The 26702-nt window shown below is 62.7% G+C and overlaps 1 protein-coding gene across 1 annotated transcript in view; it reads right to left on the bottom strand.

The window, feature by feature from the left end:
- Positions 1-26323, bottom strand: part of MYO15A (myosin XVA) — a 52651-nt gene extending 26328 nt beyond the window's left edge. Inside the window, exons 1-29 of the mRNA XM_045586459.1 lie at positions 25214-26323; positions 22719-25153; positions 19692-19774; positions 19039-19102; positions 18205-18314; positions 17823-17897; positions 17546-17642; positions 12530-12633; positions 12359-12422; positions 10694-10807; positions 10111-10272; positions 8902-9015; positions 8314-8372; positions 8096-8219; positions 7424-7519; positions 6905-7036; positions 6309-6434; positions 5639-5716; positions 4923-5071; positions 4794-4839; positions 4558-4682; positions 4191-4308; positions 3727-3902; positions 3205-3289; positions 2552-2605; positions 2373-2454; positions 2163-2293; positions 1595-1690; positions 322-557 (exon numbers count right to left, since the gene is read on the bottom strand). Of these exons, the coding sequence (XP_045442415.1) occupies positions 322-557; positions 1595-1690; positions 2163-2293; positions 2373-2454; positions 2552-2605; positions 3205-3289; positions 3727-3902; positions 4191-4308; positions 4558-4682; positions 4794-4839; positions 4923-5071; positions 5639-5716; positions 6309-6434; positions 6905-7036; positions 7424-7519; positions 8096-8219; positions 8314-8372; positions 8902-9015; positions 10111-10272; positions 10694-10807; positions 12359-12422; positions 12530-12633; positions 17546-17642; positions 17823-17897; positions 18205-18314; positions 19039-19102; positions 19692-19774; positions 22719-25153; positions 25214-26312 (6434 nt within the window). The 5' untranslated portion in view covers positions 26313-26323. The remainder of the gene's footprint in view (positions 1-321; positions 558-1594; positions 1691-2162; positions 2294-2372; positions 2455-2551; positions 2606-3204; positions 3290-3726; positions 3903-4190; positions 4309-4557; positions 4683-4793; positions 4840-4922; positions 5072-5638; positions 5717-6308; positions 6435-6904; positions 7037-7423; positions 7520-8095; positions 8220-8313; positions 8373-8901; positions 9016-10110; positions 10273-10693; positions 10808-12358; positions 12423-12529; positions 12634-17545; positions 17643-17822; positions 17898-18204; positions 18315-19038; positions 19103-19691; positions 19775-22718; positions 25154-25213) is intronic.
- Positions 26324-26702: the final 379 nt, after the last annotated feature.

Below are 26702 nucleotides of genomic sequence, written 5' to 3'. Positions count from 1 at the left end.
TGAAGAGACGGAGCTCAGGAGGGTGCAGTGACTTGCCCAGTCACACAGCTCTGATACGGCTGAGGTGGGACCCGACACAGACTGTCAGAGGCTGTGCTTCTAACCACTCACTCCACCCAAGGATGTGAGAAGTCAGGGCCAACATCCCAAATGCCCGCACCCTGGTTTCCACCCGCTGTGCCCTGCAAGTCTCTTCTCCAACCTCACTGGACCCCGACCCTTCACAGCAGCCCAGCTTCCCCGCACAAACCCTCACTCCTGCCAGACCTCTAACACCGCACCCGGCCTGGGCCGGTCCGCGTCCAGCCAGGTGCCACTCACTTGAGCAGGTACTTGTTGAGGCGCGAGGAAGGTGCAAAGCCACTGAGGCAGGCAGCCAGCAAGAGCCAGCCCCGCTCGGCATTGTGGGTCCTGGTGTTGCGCCACACCTGGTTGGCCAGCTGAGCCAGGATCTCGTCCCGGAGCTCGGGCACTGCCAGCCCTTTCTGCACAATGTAGTTCCCGAAGACGTGCTCCTGGGCGCCGTGCAGGTGGGGGTCGCCCATGAAACGCAGGACCTGCGCACAGACACTGCCCTGGCCTCGGAGCCTGCCCTGCCGGGTCCCCACCCCCATGCATCCCTCTCACGTCCTTCCCGAGCCCGTCTATATAAAGTCCCCATCCTATGTAATAAGAGAGGAGCATGCTAATTATCCGTTATGCTAATTATCCGGGCAGAACGGTCTACCACATAACGACGGGACCACAGATCTGCAGGGGGGGGGGGGCAGTGAACTACTAGCGGGCGTCAGAGAGCTACAGGAGGGCGGCGGTGACCTACTGGTGACCTACTGGATTCGTGTGCAAGGCTACTAGTCACAATGTAACTGTATCCTACACCAAATGACCAGGCAGTGCCCTCCAGCCATGGGGAAAAGCCAGGAGCCAACAGCCATGCTGGCTTTCTCTCCTGCCCGTGAACCTTCTGTAGCTCCCATACAGTCCCACCCGCCCAGCACCCCAGGCCCCAACTCCATTCAGACTCCAGGGGCCCTATATCCAACCGCACGCCTCCATGGAAGCGTACTCCTTGGCTCCATCGGCCTTGGGATAAAACCCGAGCTCCATCCCTCTCTTGCCTTTGCTCTCCGGAGCCTCTGTTCTAACCACATGGATTTCCACGTCTCTCTGTGCCTCCTCCACAGCTGGGAGAGTCTGACTACTCTCTGACTCTGGCTCAAATGCCCCTCCTCCCACAAGCTCTCAGCCGTGTCTGGGGCTGGAGCAGGGGCCCCTCTGGCCTTGCCAGCCTCCACGCTCACTGTGCACGCTGGTAGCCACCAGCCAGATGTGCCGTGCCTCCTCTCTCAGACTAGGGAGCCCTTGAGGAGAGAGCCCGACCTGTTCTCGTCCCTGGGAACGGCCTTGTTGCCAGGAAGACGGCCGGGAGAGGAAAAGCCCCAGCCCAGCTCCCCATGCAGAGTGGCCAGACCCCTGACAGAAACTCTCCCCCTGGAATGGCTCGGGGCTTCGGCCAGGGGGTGCGTCAGGAGGATGGACGCCCAGAGCCTGCCCTCAAGCAGGAGCTCCCCAAGGTGCCCAGACAGACTCGTACCAGCTTGAAGATGCTCACGGCTTCTGCGTGGTGCTCTGCTGGCAGCCCAGTGAGGGGCATCCTCAGGGGCACTGTCAGCATCCCGAAGGCAGGCTCCTGGGGGCACAGGCAGACACATGGGCACAGAGCCAGCACTGACGGCACATCTGGATCCATTGCTCTGTGCCAGGTGAGAGCACAAATGCCCAGAAGGCAAGAGCCCCTGTCCCCAGTGTGCAGATGGGGAAACTGAGGCCTGGAGGGGGCAGACACCAGCCTTCAGCAAGTCGGTGGTAGTCAGCCCGAGCCCATCTGGGCCCTCTCTGTGGGATAACGAGCCGGGGCTCCACTGCCGGTTACATTTCTGACATCTTCCCAGCCTGGCTGCCAAACGGCCGCTTCCCAAGCCCCTGGGGACCCCTGCTACCCAGGCCCCCGTGGGCCCCAGGCTGCTCCCGACCCAGCAGCTGTAGGGAGAGCTTGCACCCACCTCAGGGCAAGGGCAGAAGCTGCGCTGGGCTGAGGTCAGTATCAGTTCTAACTGATCTGTGCCCACTGGCTGGGCTGCTGGGCCCATGCCAGCCCTCACCTTGAAGTGGCACCGGACAAACTTGGCCATGGGGTAGTTGTTGATATCCAGGGGCAGCGTGACGCGGGGCTCAGCCTGGAGCCGGGGAGTCCGGACAGGTGCCACCCGGGGCGTCTGTGCTGGCCGGAGGCCTGTGGCAGGAAGAAGGCCGAGGTGCTGGCTCCCCTGCCCGCCCGTGCCCACTCCCACCGCACGGCCGCACCAGTGTACCTGCCGCCGCTCGCAGGAGCCCAGCCAGCTCTGCCGGCACCTCCAGGTGCCCCACGGCTACCACCTCCCGCTTGCTCAGCTCCTGGAGGGACAGCGTGGTGAGGGAGGGCCTGCCACACCCCCACCTGCCGCCCGCCCTCCCCTCCTGGCCCCTGCTGCCACCCAGACCCCGCACCCACCTCCTGCTCCCGCAGCCGCACCTCCTCCACCCGGAGCCTCCGCTCTGCCCTCAGCTGCAGGAGAGCAGGTGGTCAGGGCAGGGAATGGTGGGCAGAGGCCCTGGCGGGCCGAGCCGGCTCACGCAGGATGGCCAGCAAGGGAAGCAAGGGGTCAGCTTGCCTGATTTCTGGAGGCGACTCCATCTCACAGATGGAGGGAGCAGAGGGGTGGCCAGAGACAGAGGAGGGCGAGGGAGAAAGAGCAGGAGAGAGACAGGCAGCGGCAGAGGAGGAGCCCTGGGGGAGAAAGACGCCTGTCCCGCAGGCCGTCAGGAGCAGCGTGAGCCTGTGGTTCCCGGTGTGACACGTGTCTGCTGCTGGTGTACGGACAACAGGCCCAGACTGGCATCTGGTACGAGCAGACCCGGGGAGCCCAGCACCAGGACACCCTTCACGTTGAATATTCATTCCACCCTTTCTGCAGCCTTGGGGGGGAGACGGGGGGCCAGGCCGGAGAGGGGCTGAGGTCACATAGCTAGTGAGGGGCAGAGAGGGGATTCGAACCCAAGACAGTCTCCTCCTGGGAGCTAAGTGCCTCCTCCCCAGCTCTGCCACTCCCTGGACCGAGCCGGGACAGGCCTGGCTCTGGGGGGAGGACAAGGGGAAGGCCGCACCTTGAGGCGGTGCCGGTGGCTCACGTATGTGTTCACTAAGGACCGGAACTTCACCAGACTCCTCCTCATCTGCTGATACCGCTGCCTGCGGGAGGGAGGAGAGACGTGTCTGGGGGGCGGGGCAGGGGGTCATGGATAACCGGGGCAGCGAACCTGTGCCAGCCTGGCCTTGGTGCCACACCTCACTCTGGGCCCTTTGGCACTAAGGAAAGGAGCTCCATGGGGGCAGGAACGTGGCTAAGATCACAAGCCCGGAGCCAACCACTGGGACCCCACAGATCCCACTGGGTTGGAACCCCAGGGTCCCCTCCTTGGCTGGATGGTTCCCACCACCAGTGACAAGGGCCAGGGGGTGGGACGGGAGGGCATCCACAAGCAGAAGCACAGAGAATGCGATCATTCTTCCAGCAGAGGCTCCCTCTCGGCTCGCATTCCTCCAGGAACAGGGAGCTCACCACCTAAGTTCAGCCTCTCCCAAGCCTCGCCCAGGGCCCCGGGCGGTCCTGCCCGAGATGGCTGCACCTGGCCAGGAAGCCCCGGGCCCGGCTCTGCAGCAGGACGATCTTGCGGCGCAGGGAGCGGAAGCGGCGCCGGATGAAGAAGCCACGCAGGCAGCGCTGCAGGGTGAGGGCCGCCAGGTTGCGGACGTGCTCCCGCATGCTCTCCAAGAGCTGGTGGAGGTGCTCCTTGAGAAAGAGCTGGCAGAGGAGGCAGTGCTGAGGCCGGGAGGGCCAGGGACTAGACTCAGGACCCGCCTTCTGCCTAAGTCTATGGAGACAGCAGCCAGGGCCACCGAGGGCTGGGTGTGGAGCACGGAAGCAGGGTGAGGGCATTAGGCGGTGGGATGGCCTGGGCAGGGTCTGAAGGAGGCTGGCATTCTGCTCACCAAGCTCCCTGGGCTGCCTTTGGGACAGGTCTGAGCCCACAGGCTCGGTTCTGAAGCCCCTGAGCCCGAGCGTCCGGCACTGAGTGTGGGTGGGACTCACCTTGCTGACGCCAACGCGGTACATGTTTGGCATGACTGTGCACAGGCGGCTCAGCACCGACACACACATGTCCCCGCTGGCTGGCAGGTTGTGCTCCAGGGCCACCAGACAGCGGTACCTGCGGGGCCAAATGCAGCCTGAGCCATGGGGCTGCTGCCGTCACCACCCTCTTCTCCTCAGAAGGCACCCCTCCCTGCTTCTCCTGCCAGGAAACGGTGGACCCCTTACTGCCATCTGCTGGAAGCTGGTCATAATCACAATTAAAACGGTTTCTCTTTGGAATCAACACAATAGAACTGTGAAAAACGGCAAAACAATATCTCTGCCAGACACCAGCGGGCCCGTGGCGCAGGCGGCGTCTGACTACCTGTCGACGAAGGCCTGGAACGGCAGCCGCACCGGGAAGCCCTCCTTGCGGATGCGCACGGTCTCCAGCACCCCCGAGTAGCGCAGCTGGGCCATCACCACGTCCGCCTCAAAGAGGCCCGGCTCCTGCGGGGGGACCCGCGTGGGCAAGGGCGCCGGGCACGCGGCAGCGACATGGCGGCCGGCGGCCGCGGGCGTGGGGAGAGGGCTCTCCCGGAGGCCTCGGCGGTCACGCACCTTCTTGTGATTGGGCTTCAGGCAGCGCACGAACAAGGGGTTACACCTGCCAGGGCGGGAGGCAGGTGAGGCCTGAGAGGAAAGGGCTTCCCCCGGGGCTGCCGAGGCGGTCCCGCCCGCCTCACCCACCTCTCCATCTTTTCTATCAGGTCCAGGAGCGACTGCTGGAACTTGGCGGCCACGGTGTGGGCCTTGTGGAGGCGGGTGACGGAGCTGCTCTTGCCCAGGCGCTGAGGGGCGGCCTGGGGGGCGTGGCTGGAGAAGAGGCGTGCCACCACCTGGGCAGGCATGGGCAGCAGCCAGGGCAGCCGTCAAAGCACGAGAGGCAGAGCGAGGAGCCGAGAGACAGACAAGGAGAGAGATGGGGGGCGAGAGAAAGCGAGGGAACAAAAGGAGCCGAGTCTCCAGACCAAGAAGCACAGAAAACTACCCCAAGGTACCGCCCTGGGTCCGCGGACTCCTTTTTCTTCGGTCTGGGGGACACGGGCACTAAGGGGGGCATGGTCACCAACCCTAGGATGACCTCGGGAGGAGGTGCCATTTGACAGACAAGGAAATCGGTCCCAGACGGGGAGGTGGCAGAGAACACGGACAGGAGAGCCAAGCAGATGGAGGTGGGGGCGGGGCGGGCTGACCAGGATGAGCAGGGAGAGACCCAGCGAGCCAGGGCCAGCCAGGGCCTAGCCCTCTAGGGCGGGGCCAGGAAGGGAGAAAGTACAGACCGGAGCAAGCCTGCGGGTGGGGTCAGGGTTGGGATGGAACTGGGACCCCCCTTTCTCGGAGGAGCATGCCTGGCTGTGGGCTGTGCTCTGGGCCGACCAGGACGGGGAGGGAGGCCTGCTCACCCGCGTCCGGCTCCGAACGAAGAGGTCCAGCACGTCCTGCCGCACCTGGTCGTGGTTCTTGTCCAGGAACTTGTGCACCTGGGGAGGGGGGGCAGGGCTGGGGCTGGAGCCTTCCCATGCAGCCCGGTGCATCAGTCTGCCTGCTGCTGTCCTGCTTCCTCCCTGAGCCCTTGGGGGACCCGGCCCTGCACCTCCAGGCCACTGTCACCGTCTGTCTTAGGAGGGACCGGACCCCTCCCCCTGGAGGTCCCCACCGCCCTCCCACTCCCAGGACTGGCCCCGGTCTTGGCCCCACCCTCAGTGGAGGACACTGTTCTGTGTGCGGCCTGCAGGTGCGGAAAGAGCGGCCCGGATGGGGACAGAAGCTTAGGATCCCGGCCCAGACAAAGCCAGGGCAGGAATGTGCCTGAGACAACAGCGAAGAGACTTCCCTCGAGACACTGCTGCTGCTAACAGCCCCCCTTTGTCAAGCCCACCCTCGCCCTGGGCTCCTCACACCCGTGAGACCGACCCCGTTATTATCCCCCCTTTCCAGGTGAGGACACGAGGCTCTGAGCAGCGAAGGGCCTGGCCCAGGGTCATACAGCCGAGGGTCAGCAGGGCCGGAGCGGGAACCGGGTGGAGTGTCTGGAGCCCGTGTTGTGCCTCCGACCTCAGGCGCGGGCCTCACCTGGTAGGTGACTTTGCCCGCGTAGTGCCTGATGGTGAACTCGGGCAGCGGCATCTTGGGTTTGGAGTACAGAGGGTTGGCGCCGTGGTGGTAGTGGCACTTCTGCAGGAACGTGTGGTCTGTGGCCTGGGGGAGGCGGGGTTCGGTGGGTGGGCAGGGGCCGGGGCACCCTGTTCCTGGCCTCGGGGCAGATTCTCCAGCCCCGGCTGATCCCCAGTGATCACAGCTTCCCCTGCTGCCCACTGCCCTGGCGGGAGCCTGAGGAGGCCCCTCAGATGGTGTGTCTGGTCAGCTCCCAGCCGCCTCCCCTCCGGCCCAGCTGACTCTGCACTCTCTTGTCCACTGCCCAGAACACCATCCCACCCTTGTGTTCTCCAGTCAGTATGTGAGGCCCAGCCCCGAGGCCACCCCCTCCAGGAAGCCCTCTATGATTCCCATGGCTGGTGCGGCCCCTCAGGACACCTGCACCCCCACCCAGGCTGTGGTGGCAGGCTGGGTGTCCTGAGCCCCCGCCCGCGCCAGAGCAGAGAGGAAGGTGGGCCTCAGGCCTGAGGAGGACCCGGGGCTCAGAGACGGGAGCCGCCTGAGCAGCTCACCTGGGGGAAGCAGCACTGGTCGTCGAGGATGCGCAGGATGCCGTAGGGCTTCAGGGAGATGAGGTTGATGCAGGGCTGGTTGTCAGCGAAGGCGACCTCCCGCCAGCCGATCTGCTCGCGGAGGTACTCCTCCTGCAGTCAGCCCGGGCTCAGCGCCCACCCCCCCACCCACCCCCCGCCGCCGCCCCCTCAGAGCCGTCCCCCAGGAGGAGCCGCCTGAGGAGGCCTTGCCCGGGCGCCTCTGCCTGCACACCTCCTAGCACGGGGCTCACTTCCTAGCAGGGCCACTTCCTCCCTCCACCAGGACAGCTCTCCGGGGCGGAAAAAAACCCCAGCTGGCTCGGCCCTGGGCTCATCCCCCACACCTGCCCCGCAGAACACAGGCCTCACGTGCTGCCCAGCTTCCCGCCTTCCCTCCCTGGGCCTCCGACAACCTCCCATCCGCCCTAACGACCCCGAGGCCCTCCTGGCCCCGAGGCCCCGGGCCGAGGACCGAGGGGGCGTCCGGCGCCCGCTCACCTGCTCCTCCTGGAAGACGATCTTGTTGAAAAGGTACTGAAGGTTCTCGTTCGCGTAGTTGATGCACAGCTGCTCGAAGCTGTTGAAGCTCAGGTCCTGTGAGGCAGGGATGAGGGGCCTCAGCCATCTGTCCCTCCCAGGGCCCTGCCCCCCAACCCCCCCCAGCTCAGGCGCAGGGCCCTCCTCGCCATCCACGGTCACTGCTTCGGGAAGCGGGAGCCTGACCACAGGCCCTGCTCAGCACCCGCTGTGGCTCCGCTATGCACAGGCGGAGGGAAGCCTGGCAGGCCGGGCCCAGGGAGGCAGCTTAGGCCGTGGCTAAAGGCCCAGGCCCTGCGCCCTAGCCCATCTGGCCCTTCTAGGAAGTCCTCTCTGGCCCCTGCCCGGCTAAGATTTTCTTCAGCTCCACCAGTGCCAGGCTGCCTGTTACGGCTCTGACCACATGGTTTGTCCATTTCTGCCCCCCACGCCCACCCAGTGCCCAGGTCTGGTCCTTTCTGGGCCCCTTGTGTTGCCCGCTCAGAGCTGGCACCGGAGGCCTCAGGGCGGGCCTGAGGGTGAGGGAGGGACATGGGAGAAGACCAGGGAGATGATAATAAGGGAGGGGCCTGTGCTCCAGGCCGAGAGCTGAGACGTGAAGCCGAATGCCCCCCACCCGCTCAGGAGCCCCACCTCGAAGCCATAGATGTCCAAGATGGCGATGGACAGTGCCTCCTGCGGCGGGGAGACCAGCGCGTTGACCCTGGCGATGAGCCACCCGAACAGCAGCGCATACAAGACCTTGGCGATGGCATCCCTGGAGCAGAGTCGGTGACGGGGGTGGGCACGGGGGTGGGCACAGGGGTGGAGCTAGCCATCGGGAGGCTCAGGGAGAGAGGGCGCAGCCTCACCTGGCATCCACGGCACTCTCCACAGTCAGGGGGGTGAAGATCTTCTCTCGGATGGTCTCCTAGGGAGAACATGGCCCTGAGCGACAGCAGGCTGGCCACCACCTCCAGGAAGTCCTCCGAGGATTGGGGGTTGGGTGGGGAATGGACATGGAGTGACTGGTCTTAGGTCGACAGTAGGCCGGGGTTGAACATATGGCCCTCGTCCGCCCTCCTGCCTGGCTGTGCTGGTCAGGGTGGGGCTACTGGCCCAGTGGGAGAGGCAGGGGCATGAGCAAACAGGACGCAGCGAGACGGGCCTTGGGAGGGGAAAGAGGGCCAGGGCTGGGAGGCCACGGAGGCACTGGCTCAGCTGGGGGTCAGGATCAGCTCCCCGGAGGTGCCAGCTGTGCTGGGGCTCAGCATTCCAGGCAAAGGCCTGGAGCCTGGGCACCGAACGCCTGGGTCTGAGGTTAACCCCTCCGGGCCTGACTCAGAAGGTGGATGGACAGGGAGGAGAGGGAAGGGGGAGAGGGCCCTCAGGGTGAGGCGCACAGCAGTGGTGGCCAGCGCTGGCCGGAGGCTTTGACAGACCCCCAGGCCCGGACTCACGGTCACTTTGAAGGTGATGGCCTTCTGCAGCCCCTCAGGGGAGATCTGCAGCAGCTCGGCCACGGCCTGGATCTCCCGGGCGCTCACCACCGAGGCCACCTCCTGTGCGTCTGTCTGCAAAATACCACCCAACTGTGCTTTGCGCTGAGGAAGTACATTTAAAGTTCATATAAAAAACATAAACAAACTGGAAGAACCAGGAAAATTCTGAAATAGGAGTGCAGGGGGATCTTGGAGATGGTTGAATGTATTTCAAAGTTACAATAATTAAAACAAATAGACATATAGTACGTAAGCAGATTAATGAAGCACAATAGGAAGTCTGGAATTAGGCATAAGTACACATAGGAAGTTAGTATATGACAAGTATATATATACTTCTCAAGTGGTGGAATTACTATAAGTAACTGCCTGGGGGAAAAAGAAGTTGAGTCCTTGCCACATACCTTACCAAGATAAATTCCTGATGGACCAAAGATTCACACGTTAAAACAACAAGCCATGAGAGCCATACGAGATCTTGAAAAAAGTATTGGCGAAACTGTTATAATGTAAGAGACAGGTCTCTTTAAAAATGCTTAGAAAACTCTAAAATTTATACAAGATTGATTAAATTCCTGGAAATAATTTTTAAAATCTGAAAGGCCAAAGCAAACAACCACCATGAAAAACGAAACAAAAAAAACCAACACCAAGATACCTGTAAATAAAGTCAAAATATATATATGATAAACCAGAAGACATATTTACAATTCACATCAAAGACAAATTCACATCAAAGACAAGGGCTTATTTCCTTCACATAGAGAAAGAGCTCTCATACATCAATAATAGAAGGCTGGTCTGGCTGCTGTGGCTCAGTGGTTGAGCACTGACCTATGAACCAGGAGGTCACTGTTTGATTCCTGGTCAGGGCAATGCCCGGCGTGTGGCTTGATCCCCAGTAGGGGGCGTGCAGGAGGCAGCCAATCAATGATTCTCATCATTGATGTTTCTATCTCTCCCTCTCTCTTCCTCTCTCTGAAGTCAATAACAATCTATTTAAAAAAATAACAATAAAAAGATGAACAACCTCAAAGTGGAGGGAAAAGAGCGATTGAGCTATGCTGGTGCAGCCTGAGAGCCAGACACAGAGCACTGCTCCGGAGAGACGCCGGTGCCCACGGGAGCCGGGCCCCGGGAGCCGGCCGTGGCGCTGCGACCCCTCACCTCGTACTTCTCGAAGTAGACGTTGCCCAGGTGCAGGATGGAGGCCAGGATGCGAAAGATGCTGTCCTGGTCCTCCCCGCTGAAGCCCAGCACCTCCATGGCGGCGAGCAGCCGGCGGAAGTCGTCCGCGTCACTCTTCCCCGCGATCTCGCAGTTCCCGCCCTGGGTGAGGGCAGGCCGGGGTCAGGCACCCAGGAGGCGCCGGGAGCCCGGACATCCCTGCAGCACGGCCGGGCCGTCACTCAGCACCTCCGTTCCATGGCCGGAGTCTGAGCAGGCACCGTGCCCAGTGCTTTGCACACATTTCCTTCCTTAAATCCTCACCACGTCCCTGGCAGTGATACTGTTCGATCCCATTTTACAGGTGAGGAAACTGAGGCACTAGAGGGGAAGTATAGTAGCTCCAGGCTAGTACTTATTTCTGTTGTGGTTTCCAGAACAACGGAGAATCCTGTAGGCCTCCTGTGCCCTGTCCACCTGCCACCATGAGGCACTCACATCCAGACGTGCCCTCCCAGCCCTCCATCCTCTTTGCTGGACACACGGCTCGGCTCTTTCGGCCCCTCGGGCTGCGGGTGCTCACCTGGTTCAGGTAGTAGTAGGTCTCCGCCTCCTGCAGGCTGAAGGCCTGCCGCAGCGGGGCGGGCAGCCCAGCCAGCAGCTCGTAGAAGATGTGGTAGTTCCTCTCGTTTTTGGCCTGCAGAGCGGGGGTGTGAGTGCCGAGAGGGAGCCGCCCCCGAGGCGGCCCCCACACACATACAGGCCCAGGTGCTCCCACAAACACAAACACACTCCCAGGCCTGCAGGTGGGCCTGACCCTCTGTGCTGAGTGAGCTCCCTGCCTCTCGGGTGGAGAAGCCGGGGGTGGCGGTGGGGCGGGCATTGGGCAGAACTCAATCAGAGGAAGGCGCTGCTCTGGCCTGTGTGCTGGCCACACACGGCCATGCACGCCTCTGCCCAGGGAGCAGACACGGGCCTCCGATGGCTCATTTAGCCAGCGTGGCTCACACCCGACTCCAGGCCCAGGACACAGAGGGGAACAGGCAGACAGGAGTCCCTGCCTCATGGACCACCTGCCAGCTGGGAGGCAGATACTCAGCAAACCACTGGCTAAAACACATGTGTCAAACACAAGGCCCGCGGGCCAAATCCGTCCCGCCAGGCCTTGCAATGTGGCCCGCACCGCGCTGTCATCACTGCACTCCGCTGCGTTTCCATCACAATGACAGTTTATGACTGTTCAGTAAACCATTCGGCCCGCGATTTAGGCTGGATTTTAGATTTTGGCCCCTTCTCTGATTGAGTTCGACACCCCTAGGCTAAAACATAACACAGGTCAGGTGGTGAGGGTGCTCTGGGGAGGCAGAGGCAGTGAGGGCGTGGGAGTCCACTCTGAAACGGGACGGCTCCCGCAGGGCTGGCGTTTCGGGCGGATGGAGGGGGCAGGGGTGGCTTCTGGAAAAGAATGCTCCGGGAGAAGGAGTGTCAGTGCCCAGGCCTGGGCAGGTGGGGCCTGTGTGCTCAGAGACAGGGAAGAGCCATGTGGCTGCAGGGCATGATGGGAGGGGGTGGGGGAGGCTCAGTCACATGCCACACACACATACATTGGTTCATTAATTCACCCTTTACCCAGCCAGGCCAGGTGCCAGGCTCTGAGCATCTGCACACACACACACACACACACACACACACTCACTCACACATGCACACACACACAAACACACACGCATGCACACACACTCACACTCTCACACGCACACACACTCACACAAACACACTCACGTGCACACACACACTACACACACTCACACATGCACACACACACTCTCTCACACACACTCACACACACACACACTCACACACGCACACAGACTCTCACACATACACACACACACAGACTCACACACACACAGACTCTCACACACTCACACACACACTCACACACACACAGACACACACATACTCTCACACATGCACACACACACACACTCACACACACACTCACACGCGCGCACACACACATGCACACACACGCACACACAGACTCACACACTCACACACACACACACATGCACACACAGAGACTCTCACACACACACACACACGCACTCAGAGAGACATTCACACACACACACTCTCACACACACACACACTCACACGCACACTCACACGCGCACACACACTCTCACACATGCACACACACACTCTCACACACAGACTCTCACACACACAGTGGAGGCCGGCCCACCTGAAACACAATCCTGGACTTCTCGAGCAGGTACTGGGAGGTTATGGCACCGGAGATCCCGCCCCTGTGGGGAGGCTCAGCTCAGGCCCGGGCTGTGTGGACTCCGCGGGCTGTGCCAGGACACGGGGTGCACCGCGGGGTTTTGGGGGGTTCCTCCACTGTCCCACTCACCCTTCCAGAAAGATCTCCACAAACTTCCCGAAGCGGCTGGAGTTGTCATTCCTGACAGTTTTGGCGTTTCCGAAGGACTCCAGGAGGGGTGTGGCCTCCAGGATCTAGAGCCCAGAAGAGTGGACGTTATCCGGGCTGCCCCCCGCCCCCGGTTTCCCAGACACAGAGCTCCCCGAACTCCCGTTTGTGGGGCGTGGTAGAGGTGGGCTTCCTAGAGCCCCGGGTCTTTCTCGTCTCCCTCATCGCTCCGCCTCATGCTCCCTCAACGCCCACACCCTGCACACAGACCCCAGCTCCCGCTCCCAGCCCGGCCTCCCACCAGGGCCTGGCCAGGTGTGAGACACTGCTGCTGGCCAATCCTGCTATTGCACACGAGTGCGCACACATGCACACCCTCAGAGGCAGGAGCACGCACACACGCTCACATACCTTGATCTTCAGGAGCAGTCGGTAGGAGGAGGAGGCAAAAGGAACAAGAACAGAAGGTCACTGTCGGACTGACCACCACTCCCCCCAAGCACCGGGGCCTCAGCCAGAGGGGCAGCAGAACCACCAGAGAAGACTACAGTCATGAACCCCAGACACTCCCAGGGCTCCGGGCTTGGGGACTGCAGTGTAGCACCAGATGTGGGTGTCTGCTGGGCCTACCAGCCAGAAGGTTCTGGAGTGTCCTCTTCCCCTGCCCTCACAGCCATGGGTCACCTGGGCTCCTGGAAGGGTCTCCTCCCTGATCCTGCCTGTGCTCCCTCCAGGGGTCCTTGGAAAGCTGCATAGTCCCCTTCTCCCTCCGGCTCCAAGCCTAGTCCTCCAGTGAGCTCCAGGACCCTACACAGCCCGGCCTCCGCTGGCCTCCCCGCCCCTCCCTTCCCGCCCAGCACCTGCCCTCCGACTGTGTCCTCAGCACTCAGGCGCACTCCCGCCTCTGAGCACGAATTCTCCCTGTAGCGCTTAGCACCACTGGCAACTTCTCCCATTCCTTTGTCTCTTGTCTCCTACACCAAAATTTCAGCTTCCACACCCAGGAATCTGTCTTTTTTGCACACCTCTGTGGCCCCAGTGTCTATGTAGGACTCAGTGCATAGGAGGCCCTCAACAAATCTGCTAAATAGATGAAATGAGCAACAGTATCCTGTGAGAGCAGAGCCACCCAGGGCACACAGCTAATCACACCTCCCACTTAGTAAGCACCTACTGTGCGCTGGACCCTTTGATCTAATTAACGAGCCTATAAGTAGGCCCTGACATCGCTTCCGTTTTGTAGATCAGGAACCGGAGATGTGGAGAGGTGATATAATGTGTCTGTGAGAGTGAGAGCCCAGCAGCATGATGGGTGTGCACAGAGCTGTGTTTATGGCGTTCTCTGGCTGACTCATCTTCTCAGGATAAATCTTAAGGGGGAAGCAGGGGATTCCCAGGCTCTGCAGAAATAATACCTTGGGGAAAGTGTGAGTTCCTCCATCTGGTCACTCCCATAGACCCGCTTAGTCTAAGAAATATTGTGCCCATTGTACAGAGGAGTAGACTGAGGCCCAGAGAAGAGCAGGGGCCAGCCTGGGGTTGCTCAGTGCGTCAGGGTCTGCCTTGACTGTGGCCTGTGCTACCCCTTAGTTTGGGAGTTCCCTGAGGGCAGCTGAGGGTGGGTCAGCTGCTTTTCTGTCTCTAGTGCCCACTGCAGGGTTGGGGCACATAGCCAGCAGATAGGAGCCAGGGGCAAGGACAGGTAAGTCAGGTGGGTAAACATCTGGCCATGTGGTGCCATCAGCCCAGCCCCCAGGTGGGTGGTGCCTGTGGTTTGGGGTGCAGAGGATCCAGAGAGTGCCCATCTTGGGGGACCCATGTCATATTCTCAGCCCTGCGGCCTGCGGTCCAGCATGACGAGGTCCAGTAAAAACACATGGCAAACCTGCCAACAAGAGAAAGGCCAAGACTTTTTCTGGCTTGCTGGGAGGTATGGGCTGAGGTTCACGGCACCATCATGCTGCCCAATGGGAGACTGGTTGAGGATGGCCCCATAACTGGGGCAGGGGAGCCAGGACAAAGGACATTGGTTAAGACCGTGGATTCTGTATACTTGAAGAAATAATGGCAGAAAACTTCCCTAGCTGGGTGAAGGAAAAAGTCACACAAGTTCACGAGGCACAGAATGTCCCAAGCAAGAAGAACCCAAATAGGCCCATGCCCAGACACATCATAATTAAAATGCCAAAAATTAAAGACAGAGAATCTTAAGGCAGCAAGAGAAAACTGCTACCTACAAAGGGGCTCCCATAAGGCTGACACCTGATTTCTCATCAGAAACTCTCCAGGCCAGAGGGAATGGTATGAAGTACTCAGGGTAACGGAAAGCAAGGATCTGAGACCAAGATTACTATATTCAGTAAGGCCATCATAGGCGGTCAAATAAAGAGCTTCCCAGACAAAAAAAAAAAAAGACTAAAGGAGTTCATTACCACCAAACCAGCATTACAAGAAATGCTAAAGGGACTGCTGTAATAATAAGAAGAAACAGAGATAGAAACCTAGCCATACAGAATTGAAGTGGCAATATATAAGTACCTCTCAATAATAACCCTAAATGTAAATGGATTAAATGCTCCAGTCAAAAGGCATAGGGTAGATGGATGAATATAAAAACATGACCCAATTATATGCTATCTACAAGAGACCCACCTCAGAACAAAAGACTCATACAGGAAGAGAGGAAGGGATGGAAAAAATTGTCCACGCAAATGGAAATTTAAAAAAAAGTTAGAGTAGCAATACTTATATCCGATAAAATACTTCAAAATGAAGGCCACTGCCAAAACCGGTTTGGCTCAGTGGATAGAGCATCGGCCTATGGACTCAAGGGTCCCGGGTTTGATTCTGGTCAAGAGCATGTACCTTGGTTGTGGGCACATCCCCTATGGGGGGGGGGGGGGTGTGTGCAGGAGGCAGCTGATCGATGTTTCTCTCTCATTGATGTTTCTAGCTATCTATCCCTCTCCCTTCCTCTCTATAAAAAATCAATAGAACATATATATATTTTTAAAAAGCTGTGGTACATTTACACCATGGAATACTATGCAGCAGTAAAAAAGAAGGATCTCTTATCCTTTGAGACAGCATGGAGGGACCTGGGGAGTATCATGCTGAGTGAAATAAGCCAGAGAAAGACAAGTATCACATGATCTCACTCAGATGTGGAATATAATGAACAAAATAAACTGATGAATGGAGTGGATCCAGAGCCACGGGAGCATGGAACAGAGTGCGGAATCTCGGAGGGAAGGCAGGGAGGGTGGGTGGTGGGAGTAATCAGTCTTTGTAGGCACTAAGCATGGCCATGGACAGGACATCAGCGTGGTGAAGGTGTGGGGTGGGGGCCAGGGTGGGTTGAGGAATCAATGGGGGGAAAAGGGGAACATATGTAATACTTCCAACAATTAAGTTTTTTAATAAGGCCATCAAAATTTTTGGTTGCACCCCCCCAAAAAAAAAAAAAAATTGGGGAGAGATCACAACACAACAATAAAGATTAAAAAAAAAAAAAAAAAAGCTACAAAAAATAAAATAAAGTAAATAAATAATAAAGTAGGTATTTGCCTAAAATGGACCCAGACAGGCCTGTGCGATGCCAGCAGCAGGGTGAGAGTGGCTGGGAAGGAAGCCCACAGGCGTCCGGCTGGCAGACTCAGGCCAGCACAGAGAGGCGCAGGCCTGCCTGCCCACAGCGCCAAGCACACACCGGAGCCTGCCGGCAGCGCTTGGCCGGGACTCCCATCCAGCCCCTCCGCCCTCACGGTCATCTCCCTCCTGCGGGAGGGGCTCCATGCGCACCCTGGCCTGCCTACCCGGGAGTCTGACCTTAGAGGCTTGGAAAACCCTGCCTGGAGCAGAGGGAAGGTCTACTTAGCCACCAGGGGACTTAGGCTGATAGGAGGGGCTGCCAAGGCCAAGGTCAGCAGCAGAGGGGCCCCGCCAGGAAGTACCCTTTGGACCTGCTACCCCCAGAGGGCTGAGCAGCCCCTGCCTGATGCCCCTAAAACCACCTGCTGGATTGCCATTGGCTGCGTCACTGTGGCCAGTTAGAAACCTTCAAGGGCCCAGAGTGGGTTCTAAGCTGGTGGGTATTTGCCTCCAGCCCCACCTTCCAGGGCTCCAGGTCATGGGGCAGCACCTCCGCCCACGCCATGTCTGTGTGGATGCCCAGCAGACACCTCCCGGCACCCTTGTCCTCTCTGCAGCCCTGCTCGGCCAGCTGGCAGCCCTGTGCTGCCCGTGGCTCAGGCCAAATGCCTGGGGTTGCCCTTAGACAGTCCCCCTCTGTTACAACCTTGTCTGTGGCCTGTGCTGTCCCTTAGTCCGGGGGTCAGGAAGTCACTGGCTGACTGAACTGCCCTGGGGTCTACTTCCTTGGCCTGAGCCACCGTCCTGCCTCAGCCGGACTCCATGCTGCCGCTCGGTGTCCTGCACACCCCAGACCTGTTTACCCGGGGCCTTTGCACTTGCTTCTCTGCCTGCCTGCTCCCCCCCCAGACATCCTCAGGGCCCGCTCCCTCCTCTCTGATCACCTTTCCAAACCACAGCCCCACAGTCCCCTTCCTCCTCCCTCGTTTTCTCCACACTTAGCACCTTGTGCGCTATTTCTTCTGTCTCCTCCACTAGAATGACATCCCACGAAGGTGGGCACATGAGTCAGTCTGTGCTGCTGCTGCTGCCTCCCCAGAGCCCAGCGCAGGCCCCGCACACAGTAGGTCCTCGGGAAACCTCCAACATCCTCAGGTCCCGAGGACTTGCACTCTGAGCGGACCTCCAGCCCTGCAGACTCTGGCCTGGCTTCCTCAGCATCCCAGCACCTGCCAGCCCCACCCCCAGGGCCTCCCCCAAGGTGCTCCTGGGAGGAAAGAGCGGGCCCCAGGTCCTAAGAGAACTCTCTGTGCAATCCTGGGCTCATTCTCCAAGCCTCCAAGTGGAGCCAAGAAATCTCATCTCCGGGAGCACGCCGGCCTCAGCTGAGGCCCCGGGAAGGCAGACGCTCACCTGCTGCAGGAAGCCCTGCTTCTGGTTCACGGAGGCCAGGTAGCGCAGGATCAGCTTCGTGGCCTCGGTTTTCCCAGAGCCGCTCTCGCCACTGGCCAGGCAAAGGGGCAAAGTGAGCCCCAGAGGCTCAGTGCCTCCAGCTCCCGTGACCCCACCAGGGCACCGAGGACATGGGCAGGCTGGCAGCTCAGAGACGCTGAGCGACCCCGGCCCATCCACACCCGCACAGAGGCCCTCAGCCCGGGCGCTCACCTGGTAACTACATGCTCACCTGATAATTATGCACTGGTTCTGTTTGGCATCGAGCATTTTGGCGAAGGCGAGATTTGCGATTGCAAAGAGATGCCTGGAGAGATGGGGCGGGTGCTGCCGTGGCCATCCTCTGAGCTTCCAAACCTCCCAGAGGGCAGGGGGTGGCCTCTGTCCAGCCAAGCCTGCTCCACCCCCTCCTTGGGGAAATACCCCCGATCCCTCCCATGGTCTGAGCCACAGTAGCCTCCAGCCCAGCAGGGCACGGCCAGGCTCGGGGAAGCAGTGTTGGGCTGAGCAGGTGGACTGCCGCCGCCGCCATCCCTGACCGCCGGCTGAGGGGCAGCCCGAGGCTCAGCGAGCTCGGAGAGAGACCAGGAGAGGCCAGTCCAGGGGGTACTCACGGGGGGTTCTCTCCCAGGGCCCGCCCTCTGTACTGGTGCACCTGCTCCAGCCCGTAGATCCCGAACATCCGGTAAGGGTTCACTGACACCAGGATGCTGCCGATGTAGGTCTGCGGTGCGGACAGCGGCCTCAGCCCACGGTCCTCGCAGCCCCGGGGCCCCCCTAGCCCCGGGGCCTGGGCCCGAGTCCGTGGGGACAGTGGGGCTGCCTGAGCTCCGTGTTCGGACCTCGGGCCCTCTGAAAGCTCCATGGGTCCTCCGTCCGGCAGTGGGGCTCCTGGCACCGCCCCAGGCGGAGGCTGGGAGGGCCGAGCGTAAAGCCCGGTCATGGTTCTGACCGCAGGCTGTACGCTGAGGCCTCCCTCCCGAGCCCGGTCGGAGCCAGGGTTCCGGTGCTGCGCCTCGCCTAACGCCCAGCCTGCACCACCGGGCGAGGCAGGGCGGGAGTGCAGGGCTCTCACAGGAATCAGCCTCCCGGGGACCCCGATGCCTGCGCTGTGGTCAGGGCTCCGTTCTGCTATTCTGCTCCCGTCTGCCCCTCGGCAGCCTGTTCTGGGACCCAGGTCTGTGGACTCCAGGACTCTGGGAGCCTGCCATTGGGCTTCCGGTCTCCAGGCCGCTCCCCCAGCGCCCACCACTCTAACACCGTATGCGCAGGCCCTCGGATGTCAGAGCCCCTGGCTCCAGTAGGCGTTCTCAAATAGCGGACACCTCAGAGGTGAAGCGGGGGCCGCTATTCTGGGCCCAGCAGATCTTTGCTTCCCACCAGGCCCCAGCGACAAGGCGTCAGCGACGGCCAGACGCAAGCCCAAGGCAGAGCCACCCACAACTCACGTAAATGAGGTTCCGTTCAAATCTGGTCTTGAGGTTGGACAGCACGGTGGTCTCCTGGAGGTCTCTGGGAAAGCAGGCAGGAGGGCAGTCAGGGTCCACTTTCCCCCAGGGCAGAGCCTTGGCCAGAAAGCCTTCTCTCTGGCACTAACCAACCATGAGGCCTTGGGAAGTGACTTAACCTCTGTGCCTCAGTTTCTTCATCTGTCCAATGGGTATGATTAGCAGCACCCGCTGGGCTGGCGATGCTCTGAAGCAGCAGATGTGAGGGCTGAGTCACCATCATGGATAACAATACGGACCAGCACAGCCTCACATTTTGGGCACCTTCAACGTGCCAGCACGCTCATACCATAGCCACCCCGCCCGCCCGCCCGATCTCACAGGTGAGAAACTGAGGCACAGAGCGTGAAGCGACTTGCCCACGGCCCTGTGGTTGCTAAGTGGTGGGTGGGATTGAGCCCAGGCCCATCCGATGGCAGAGCGGAGCTGGCATCTGGCTTTTGTGACCTGTATGGCCCTCACTTTGCAGACGAGAAAACAGGCTCTGACCACGTTCCAGGAGATGAGAGGCACCCCTGGTGAGAGGGGGTGCTCCCGCTGGGAGTGTGGCGACCCCCCCACACCCCCTCGCCGGCTGCCACCCCACCACTCACTCCAGCTGTGTCATGTCCTCCACACCGTCCTCCCGCTGCTGCTCCGGGAACCGCGCGGACGGCAGGTTGCGGATGGAGTGCATCTGTGAGAGAGCCCCCGGTCACCGGCCTCAGCCAGGACCCGCTCCTTCTGTGAGGAGGGAGCCCCAAACGCAGCCGGCTGGGTCCTGGGGCCCTTGTCCTGGGATGCCAGGGGCTGTGCAGCCTGTCAGGGCCACACGGCTGCCCTCTACCCGCGAGGCCCCAGGGGCCCCAAGCCCTGCCCATGGGCGCTGCTCCCTCTGCCTTGCCAGGAGCCCTCCGACCTCCCCCTCCCAGCCCTTTCCAGGTTGGAGCCAAGTCTTTGCTCTTGAACATTTGTATCTTGGTGCATGGGGCCTCTGGTCTGCATCGACTGGCATCACTGCTGCCCCTGCATGTGCCCGGTGCCAGGCTGGGCAAACAGGAAAGCCCACACGCACAGACCTACACGCAACGGCATTTACAGGTCAGACAACTCCCATGCACACCTGTTGAGATATGTGAAGGCCCGTGATGCCAGGCTGGAGGCATGTGCTCTCAGTGTCCACGTTCTCATGTGCATGGACACCTAGGGCTGCCCCCACATCTGGGGTCTTGAGACAAAAGTCCCAAAGCCATCTTTGGGCTGCGAGGTCCACTGTGCCTGGCTATGTGCATGCGCAAGACCCCAGAATGCCACAGCTGCTCAGACCTTGATGGACGCACACGAGCACACACGCACACTTTCCTTGTTTGGCTGTGGTACACCCATGCACACACCCCAGGCACACAAGCATGCATGTGACCCACGTGACCGAGAGCACACATGTGCACCTTGCCTTCCCACACCTCCCTGCGCAGGGGAGGAAAGGGGACACCAGGAGGGGCCTGTGCTAAGTAGGCCACGGGGAGGATCACCCCGGCCTGGCCTCCCGCCCACTGGCCTGCCCGTGTGTGCCAGTGGCCGCGAACCCTGAATAATTCAGCCACTCACGTATTCGAGGGTGAGGAGGGCCCAGGCATCCTTGCCCCGCACCCCAGGGCGCCCCGTGGCCCGCTCCCGCAACGCTGTGGCCCACACGGCCCTGGGCACCCGCCGCCGGGGCCACGGTCCCCCTAGCAGCCAGGCCGCCCCCGTTGCCATGGCCGGGCTCGCTGGCCGCCCGCTCCCCGGGCACCGGTCTGCATAGGCTGAAAACCGCCTGCTGCCCCTGCGTGTCCGCCCGCCCAGGAGTCCCGGGGGAGGCTCCGGTGACCACCCCCCTCCGCTGACAGCCACGGGCTCACATTCCAGCATGAGCATGGCAGCCAGGCCTGGGCTTGGCACCCCTCAGAAAACGGCTGCCCTCACCTTGCAGGGGCCCAGGCTGGAGAGGCCTGCTGGCTCTGCCAGCCCTGACCCACTGTGTGACCACTGTGTGACCCACTGTGCGACCCACTGTGCGACCACTGTGTGACCACTGTGCGACCCACTGTGCGACCACTGTGTGACCACTGTGTGACCCACTGTGCGACCACTGTGTGACCACTGTGTGACCACTGTGTGACCCACTGTGTGACCACTGTGTGACCACTGTGCGACCCACTGTGCGACCACTGTGTGACCACTGTGTGACCCACTGTGCGACCACTGTGTGACCACTGTGTGACCCACTGTGCGACCACTGTGTGACCACTGTGTGACCCACTGTGCGACCACTGTGTGACCACTGTGTGACCACTGTGTGACCCACTGTGTGACCACTGTGCGACCACTGTGTGACCACTGTGCGACCACTGTGTGACCACTGTGCGACCACTGTGCGACCACTGTGCGACCACTGTGTGACCACTGTGTGACCCACTGTGCGACCACTGTGTGACCACTGTGTGACCCACTGTGCGACCACTGTGTGACCACTGTGTGACCACTGTGTGACCCACTGTGTGACCACTGTGTGACCCACTGTGCGACCACTGTGCGACCACTGTGTGACCACTGTGCGACCACTGTGTGACCACTGTGTGACCACTGTGCGACCCACTGTGTGACCACTGTGTGACCCACTGTGTGACCACTGTGTGACCACTGTGTGACCACTGTGCGACCACTGTGTGACCACTGTGCGACCACTGTGTGACCACTGTGCGACCCACTGTGTGACCACTGTGCGACCCACTGTGTGACCACTGTGTGACCACTGTGTGACCCACTGTGTGACCACTGTGTGACCACTGTGTGACCCACTGTGCAACCACTGTGTGACCCACTGTGCGACCACTGTGTGACCCACTGTGTGACCACTGTGCGACCCACTGTGTGACCCACTGTGCGACCACTGTGTGACCCACTGTGCGACCACTGTGTGACCACTGTGCGACCCACTGTGTGACCCACTGTGTGACCACTGTGTGACCACTGTGCGACCCACTGTGCGACCACTGTGCGACCCACTGTGTGACCACTGTGTGACCACTGTGCGACCCACTGTGCGACCACTGTGCGACCACTGTGCGACCACTGTGTGACCACTGTGTGACCACTGTGTGACCCACTGTGCGACCACTGTGTGACCCACTGTGCGACCACTGTGTGACCCACTGTGCGACCCACTGTGCGACCACTGTGCGATGAAGGGGCTGGACGTCTCGCTCCTGAGCCCTCACCTCAGTTTGTCCAGAATCCGTAGCCCAGAAACTGCCCTATGCAGGAACCCCAGAGAGAGAGGACCCCATCGCGGGAGTCAGGAGGAGGCCAGAGGAACAGTGTGGGTGGGAATGTGGTGGGTCAGGTGGCAGACAAGTCCTGCAGTTTTGTCCTCAGCCCAGCTCTCTGGGGGCAGCTGGGGGTGGCGAAGACAAGATCCCTTCCCCACAGGGACCTGGAAGAGCTCCCGTGCCTGTCTGTGCTGGGCTTCCCTTGTCCAAGCCTCCAGGGGCTTGGGAAGCCCGGGCCGTTCTCCCCCAGTTACAGCCGGGTCCTGCGGCTGTCTCCTGCCCGGTTCCCCGGGACAGAATCCCACGCCTCTCTGTCCTGTGCCCCCATACCTTGTTCCGCCAGCGTTTGAGGCTAACCTCTTCCCAGGGGCCCCTGTGGGGCAGAACGGCAGCTTCGGGGCCCAGGCGGCAGGAACGGGGGCAGGCATGCACTTGTGGCCAGGGCGGGTGGGTCTTCGCTGGCAGCCAGAGCGTGGACCAGAGCACACTCCAGGCTCTGGGCTTGAGGCTGGGTTCTGGGTCCGTGGCCGGCTGGGTGGGGGGCCGCAGGGTGGCAGGACCAGGGCGCTGGGGAGAGCTCGGTTTTTGCACCTGAGGCAGGACCACAGCCAGACGCCCGGGGCCTGCGTGGTGCCGCTCAGCTGCCCTGGGCGGGGGCCCTGGGACACCAGGGGGCTGCAAGGGGGCCGGGGCCCTGGGCAGTGTTCCCCAGCGGCGCCGTGGCGGCCACGTGGCCCTCATCCTATCGCGAGCGGCCAGAGGGTGGGAGAGGCTGAGCCTTAGCGCCTTCTGCTCTGGGGGAGAGCTCTTGGGGGGCTCTGGGCTTGGGGGCTCAGGCTCTGCTGGTGGCCCAGGGCTCCCGGCGAAGGCCTCTTCTTTGGGCTTCTCAGGGCTGGGGCTGGCGGATTTGGTGAGCTCTCCAGGCCCGGGATCATGGTGTCTACCCAGGAAGACATCAGTCATGGCAGGGTCTGAGTCTTCCAGCTGGGAGTCCGGGGCCGGCCCAGGGCCGAGGTGCTGCAGAAAGGGGTTTTCGGGTATGGGCGGCGGCCTGGAGAAGCCGCGGCGGCTGCCTGCCCGGGCCGGCCAAGGCGAGGAAGGGCGCTGAGGCGGGGGCACGTCCACGTCCCAGCTGGGGACCAGCGGGGGCACCGTCCAGGGCACGTCCGAGTCCTCAGGCTCCTGCCGGCCCTCCTGGAGCTCCGCGGCGGCCGAGGCTGCAGCCACTGCCGCGGGCCACGAGCGCGGGCCCAGCGACCTCCGGAAGGGCGGCCGCACCCGGGGCTGCACGGCGCGGGTGGGCGGCTCGCTGAGGCGGCGCCACGTGTGCGGGAAGCGCGAGGGCAGGTTGAGCGAGCCACGCCGGCGGGCGCCCAGCAGCGGGGAGGGGAAGGGCGGCTGCGGGGGGCCCGGCCGCCGGGAGACGCGGCGCGGGGACAGGGGCTCCCGCAGCGACTGGGGGCGGCGGGGCAGGGGCGAGAAGGCCCGCATGGAGAGCTGGGGGGACAAGGGCCCCAGGGGGGAGCGGTAGCCCAGGCCGGGCAGGCTCCGGAGCGAGGGCTGCGGAGAGGGCAGCGGGGGCCAGGCCTGCCTCCGCGACGCCGGCGGAGAGGCCCCGGGGAAGCCGAAGGTCGCCCCGCGCCGTGAGCCCCGGAACGAAGGCCGGGGTCCAGGGAAGGCCAGCAGGTCGAGGGGCACGTCGGGGCTCACGGGCGGGGGCTCCGCGAAGGCCCACCAGGCGGCCTGCGGGGGCAGCGGCACGTGCGCCGGCGCGGCCCAGGGCGGCGGGTGGCGGCGGAGCGAGCCGTAGGGCGAGGCGGGCGCGGGCGCGGGCGCGGGGCTGGGGGCGCGGGGCGCGGGCGGGGCGAGCAGCGCGCTCCAGTGGGCGGCGGCGGGCGGGGGCGCGCGGGCCGGGGCGCCGGGGGGGCGCGCGCGGTCGTGGGCGCGGCGCAGCATGATGGGCGTGTTGGGCCGGTCGGGGTCCATGCCCGCCAGCTTGTAGCCGAAGCGCTTGTAGGCCGCCTCCCGGACGGCGGGGCCGCCACGCCGGGCCTTCTGGCTGCCGCCGAGCCGTGGGACCGGCTTCTTTTCCGACAGCGTCTTCTTGAGGAAGCGCGCCAGCGACGTGGCCGGGCGCGGGGGCGCGAACTCGGGGCCGAAGGCCATGCCGCGGGGGGCGCGGTGGGCGCCGAAGGCCGACAGCGCCCGCTGCAGGTTGCGCTGGCGCGGAGTGAGGAAGCCCCAGAGCGGGTGCGCGTAGGGCCGGGCGCGCGCGGGGGGCACCTCCTCCTCGTCCTCCTCGTCCTCCTCGTCCCCCAAGGGCAGGGGGATGTCCAAGGAGGGCGGCAGCGGCACCTCCAGCTTCTCCTTCCCGAACAGCTTCACCTGGGGCCGCGGGAAGAGGCGGAACCTGCGGATGAGGGAGAGCTTGGACCTGGCGGGCTTGTCCATGCCTTGCTGTTCGAAGAAGGTGGCGCTGGGCAGGCGGAAGGAGGTCTCCCGCCGCTCCCTGGGCGCCTCCTCCGGCTCCTCCGCGATGTCATCCATGGGGTAGGCGTAGGGGTTGTGGGGGGACAGGATGGGCGGCGGCACCCACGGGTATGCGAAGGCCGACTCCTCCGGGTAAAGATAGGGCACCTCGGGGGGGTAGATGGCCTGGTCCCCGCCGCCGTAGAAGCCTTCCGCGTAGGGGATGCCATAGGGGGCCTCATAGGGCGCCCCGTAGGGGGCTTCATAGGGCGCCCCGTAGGGGGCTTCATAGGGCGCCCCGTAGGGGTCCAGGGAGGGCACCCCGGGGGGGTAGATGGCCGGGAAGTCGTAGGGCAGGTACGGCGCATCGTAGGGGGCGAAGGGGTCCAGGTAGCTCTGCGGGTACGGCTCGGCGTCGTAGTAGCCGTAGGGAGACGCGTACCCCCCCGGGGGGGCGTAGGGGGGCTCGTGGTCCTCGTAGCCGTAGCCGTAGGCGGCCGCGGGGTGGTAGGGGCCGCCGTAGTAGTCCAGGGGGTAGTAGTCGTAGGGGCCCTCGGGCGGGTAGGCCTGAGTGTGGTCCCCGAAGGGCGGCCAGGCGGGGCTGTAGGGGCCGTAGGCGCTGTAGGGGCTGTAGGGGTCGTAGGGGCCGTAGGCGCCGTAGGGGTAGGGGCCGTAGGGCGCGTAGGGCGCCAGGCCGGGCTCCCGCTCCTCGAACTGGGACAGCGAGCGCTGGTCGTAGTAGGCGTCGCCCTCGCGGTGGTAGTCGTAGTACTCGCCCAGGTCCTGGAAGCCCTCCAGCCCGTACAGCGAGCGGCGGGAGCCCGTGTGCCGGAACGGGGCCTCGTCCTCGAAGGGCAGGAAGCCCACGGGGTCGCCGGACTCGTAGATGCTGTGGCTGCGCGGGAACCTGCGCAGGCGGCCGCCGGGCCGCAGGATCTCGGCGCCCGAGGGGAAGGGCAGCTTGCGGGAGCCCACGCGCGAGCCCGGGCGGCTGAGCCAGGCGTCCAGCACGGCCTGCTCGCTGCCCGCCTCCTCCGCCTTCTTGAGGAGGAAGCGCTTGGTGAGCCAGTTGATGGCGGTGGAGGCCTTGCTGAGCGACTGCGCGCGGGGCTTCAGGCGGCCGTAGGCGCGGCGGCCGGGGAAGCGGATGACCATGAAGGACGGCTTCTTGCCCCGCATGGCGCGCTTCTTCTTGCCCACGCGCATCTGCGTCATGAGCTTGGACGTGGACTGCAGCACGGTGCGCGCCTTGCGCTTGCGCTTGGTCTTCTGCGGGCCGGTGTGCAGCCCCCAGAAGAAGGCCGAGGCGCTGCGGAACTGGCCCTTCTTGGAAATCTTGGGGGTGCGGTCCCGGAAGCCCATGAACAGCCGGGAGGTCCCCTTCAAGCTCCGCTTGGGCTTCTCGGGCTCGCCCTTCTTCTTCTTCTTCTTGGCTTTCTTCTCTTCGTCCGCCATGGCGGCTGCCTATCCCCGCCGGCCGAGGCCGGGCTCCGCGCTCAGGGCTCGGGGGTCGGAGACGGGCCTGCGGGCCTGCGGGCTGCGGAGCGGCCTGGGCGCTGCACCGCGGACCGGACCGGCCTGTGCCTGGGAGGGAGCCTGCGCCGCTGGTCCGGCCCGGGCTGCCAAGAGGGCGGATCCATAATTCATCCGCTTCAGACGCCGCCTTGGGTTTCACCGGCAGCCGCGGTGGAAAGTGCGTGGGCGCTGTTCCCGGAGCCGGAGGCCTGCGCCGGGGACGTCCTGGCCTTCGGGGTGATGACCCTGCCGGCGGGGCGCCCCCTCCTGGGGCCCCCCAAGGGAAGGCCTGGGTGACGCCCAGCCCCGGAGAGGGGCAACGCGCCCCAA

Source organism: Pipistrellus kuhlii, unplaced genomic scaffold (assembly GCF_014108245.1).
Source record: "Pipistrellus kuhlii isolate mPipKuh1 unplaced genomic scaffold, mPipKuh1.p scaffold_m20_p_23, whole genome shotgun sequence".
Taxonomy (NCBI): Eukaryota; Metazoa; Chordata; class Mammalia; order Chiroptera; family Vespertilionidae; genus Pipistrellus; species Pipistrellus kuhlii.
The sequence above is the reverse complement of the archived record's forward strand: the minus strand, read 5'-3'. Positions and strand labels throughout refer to the sequence as shown.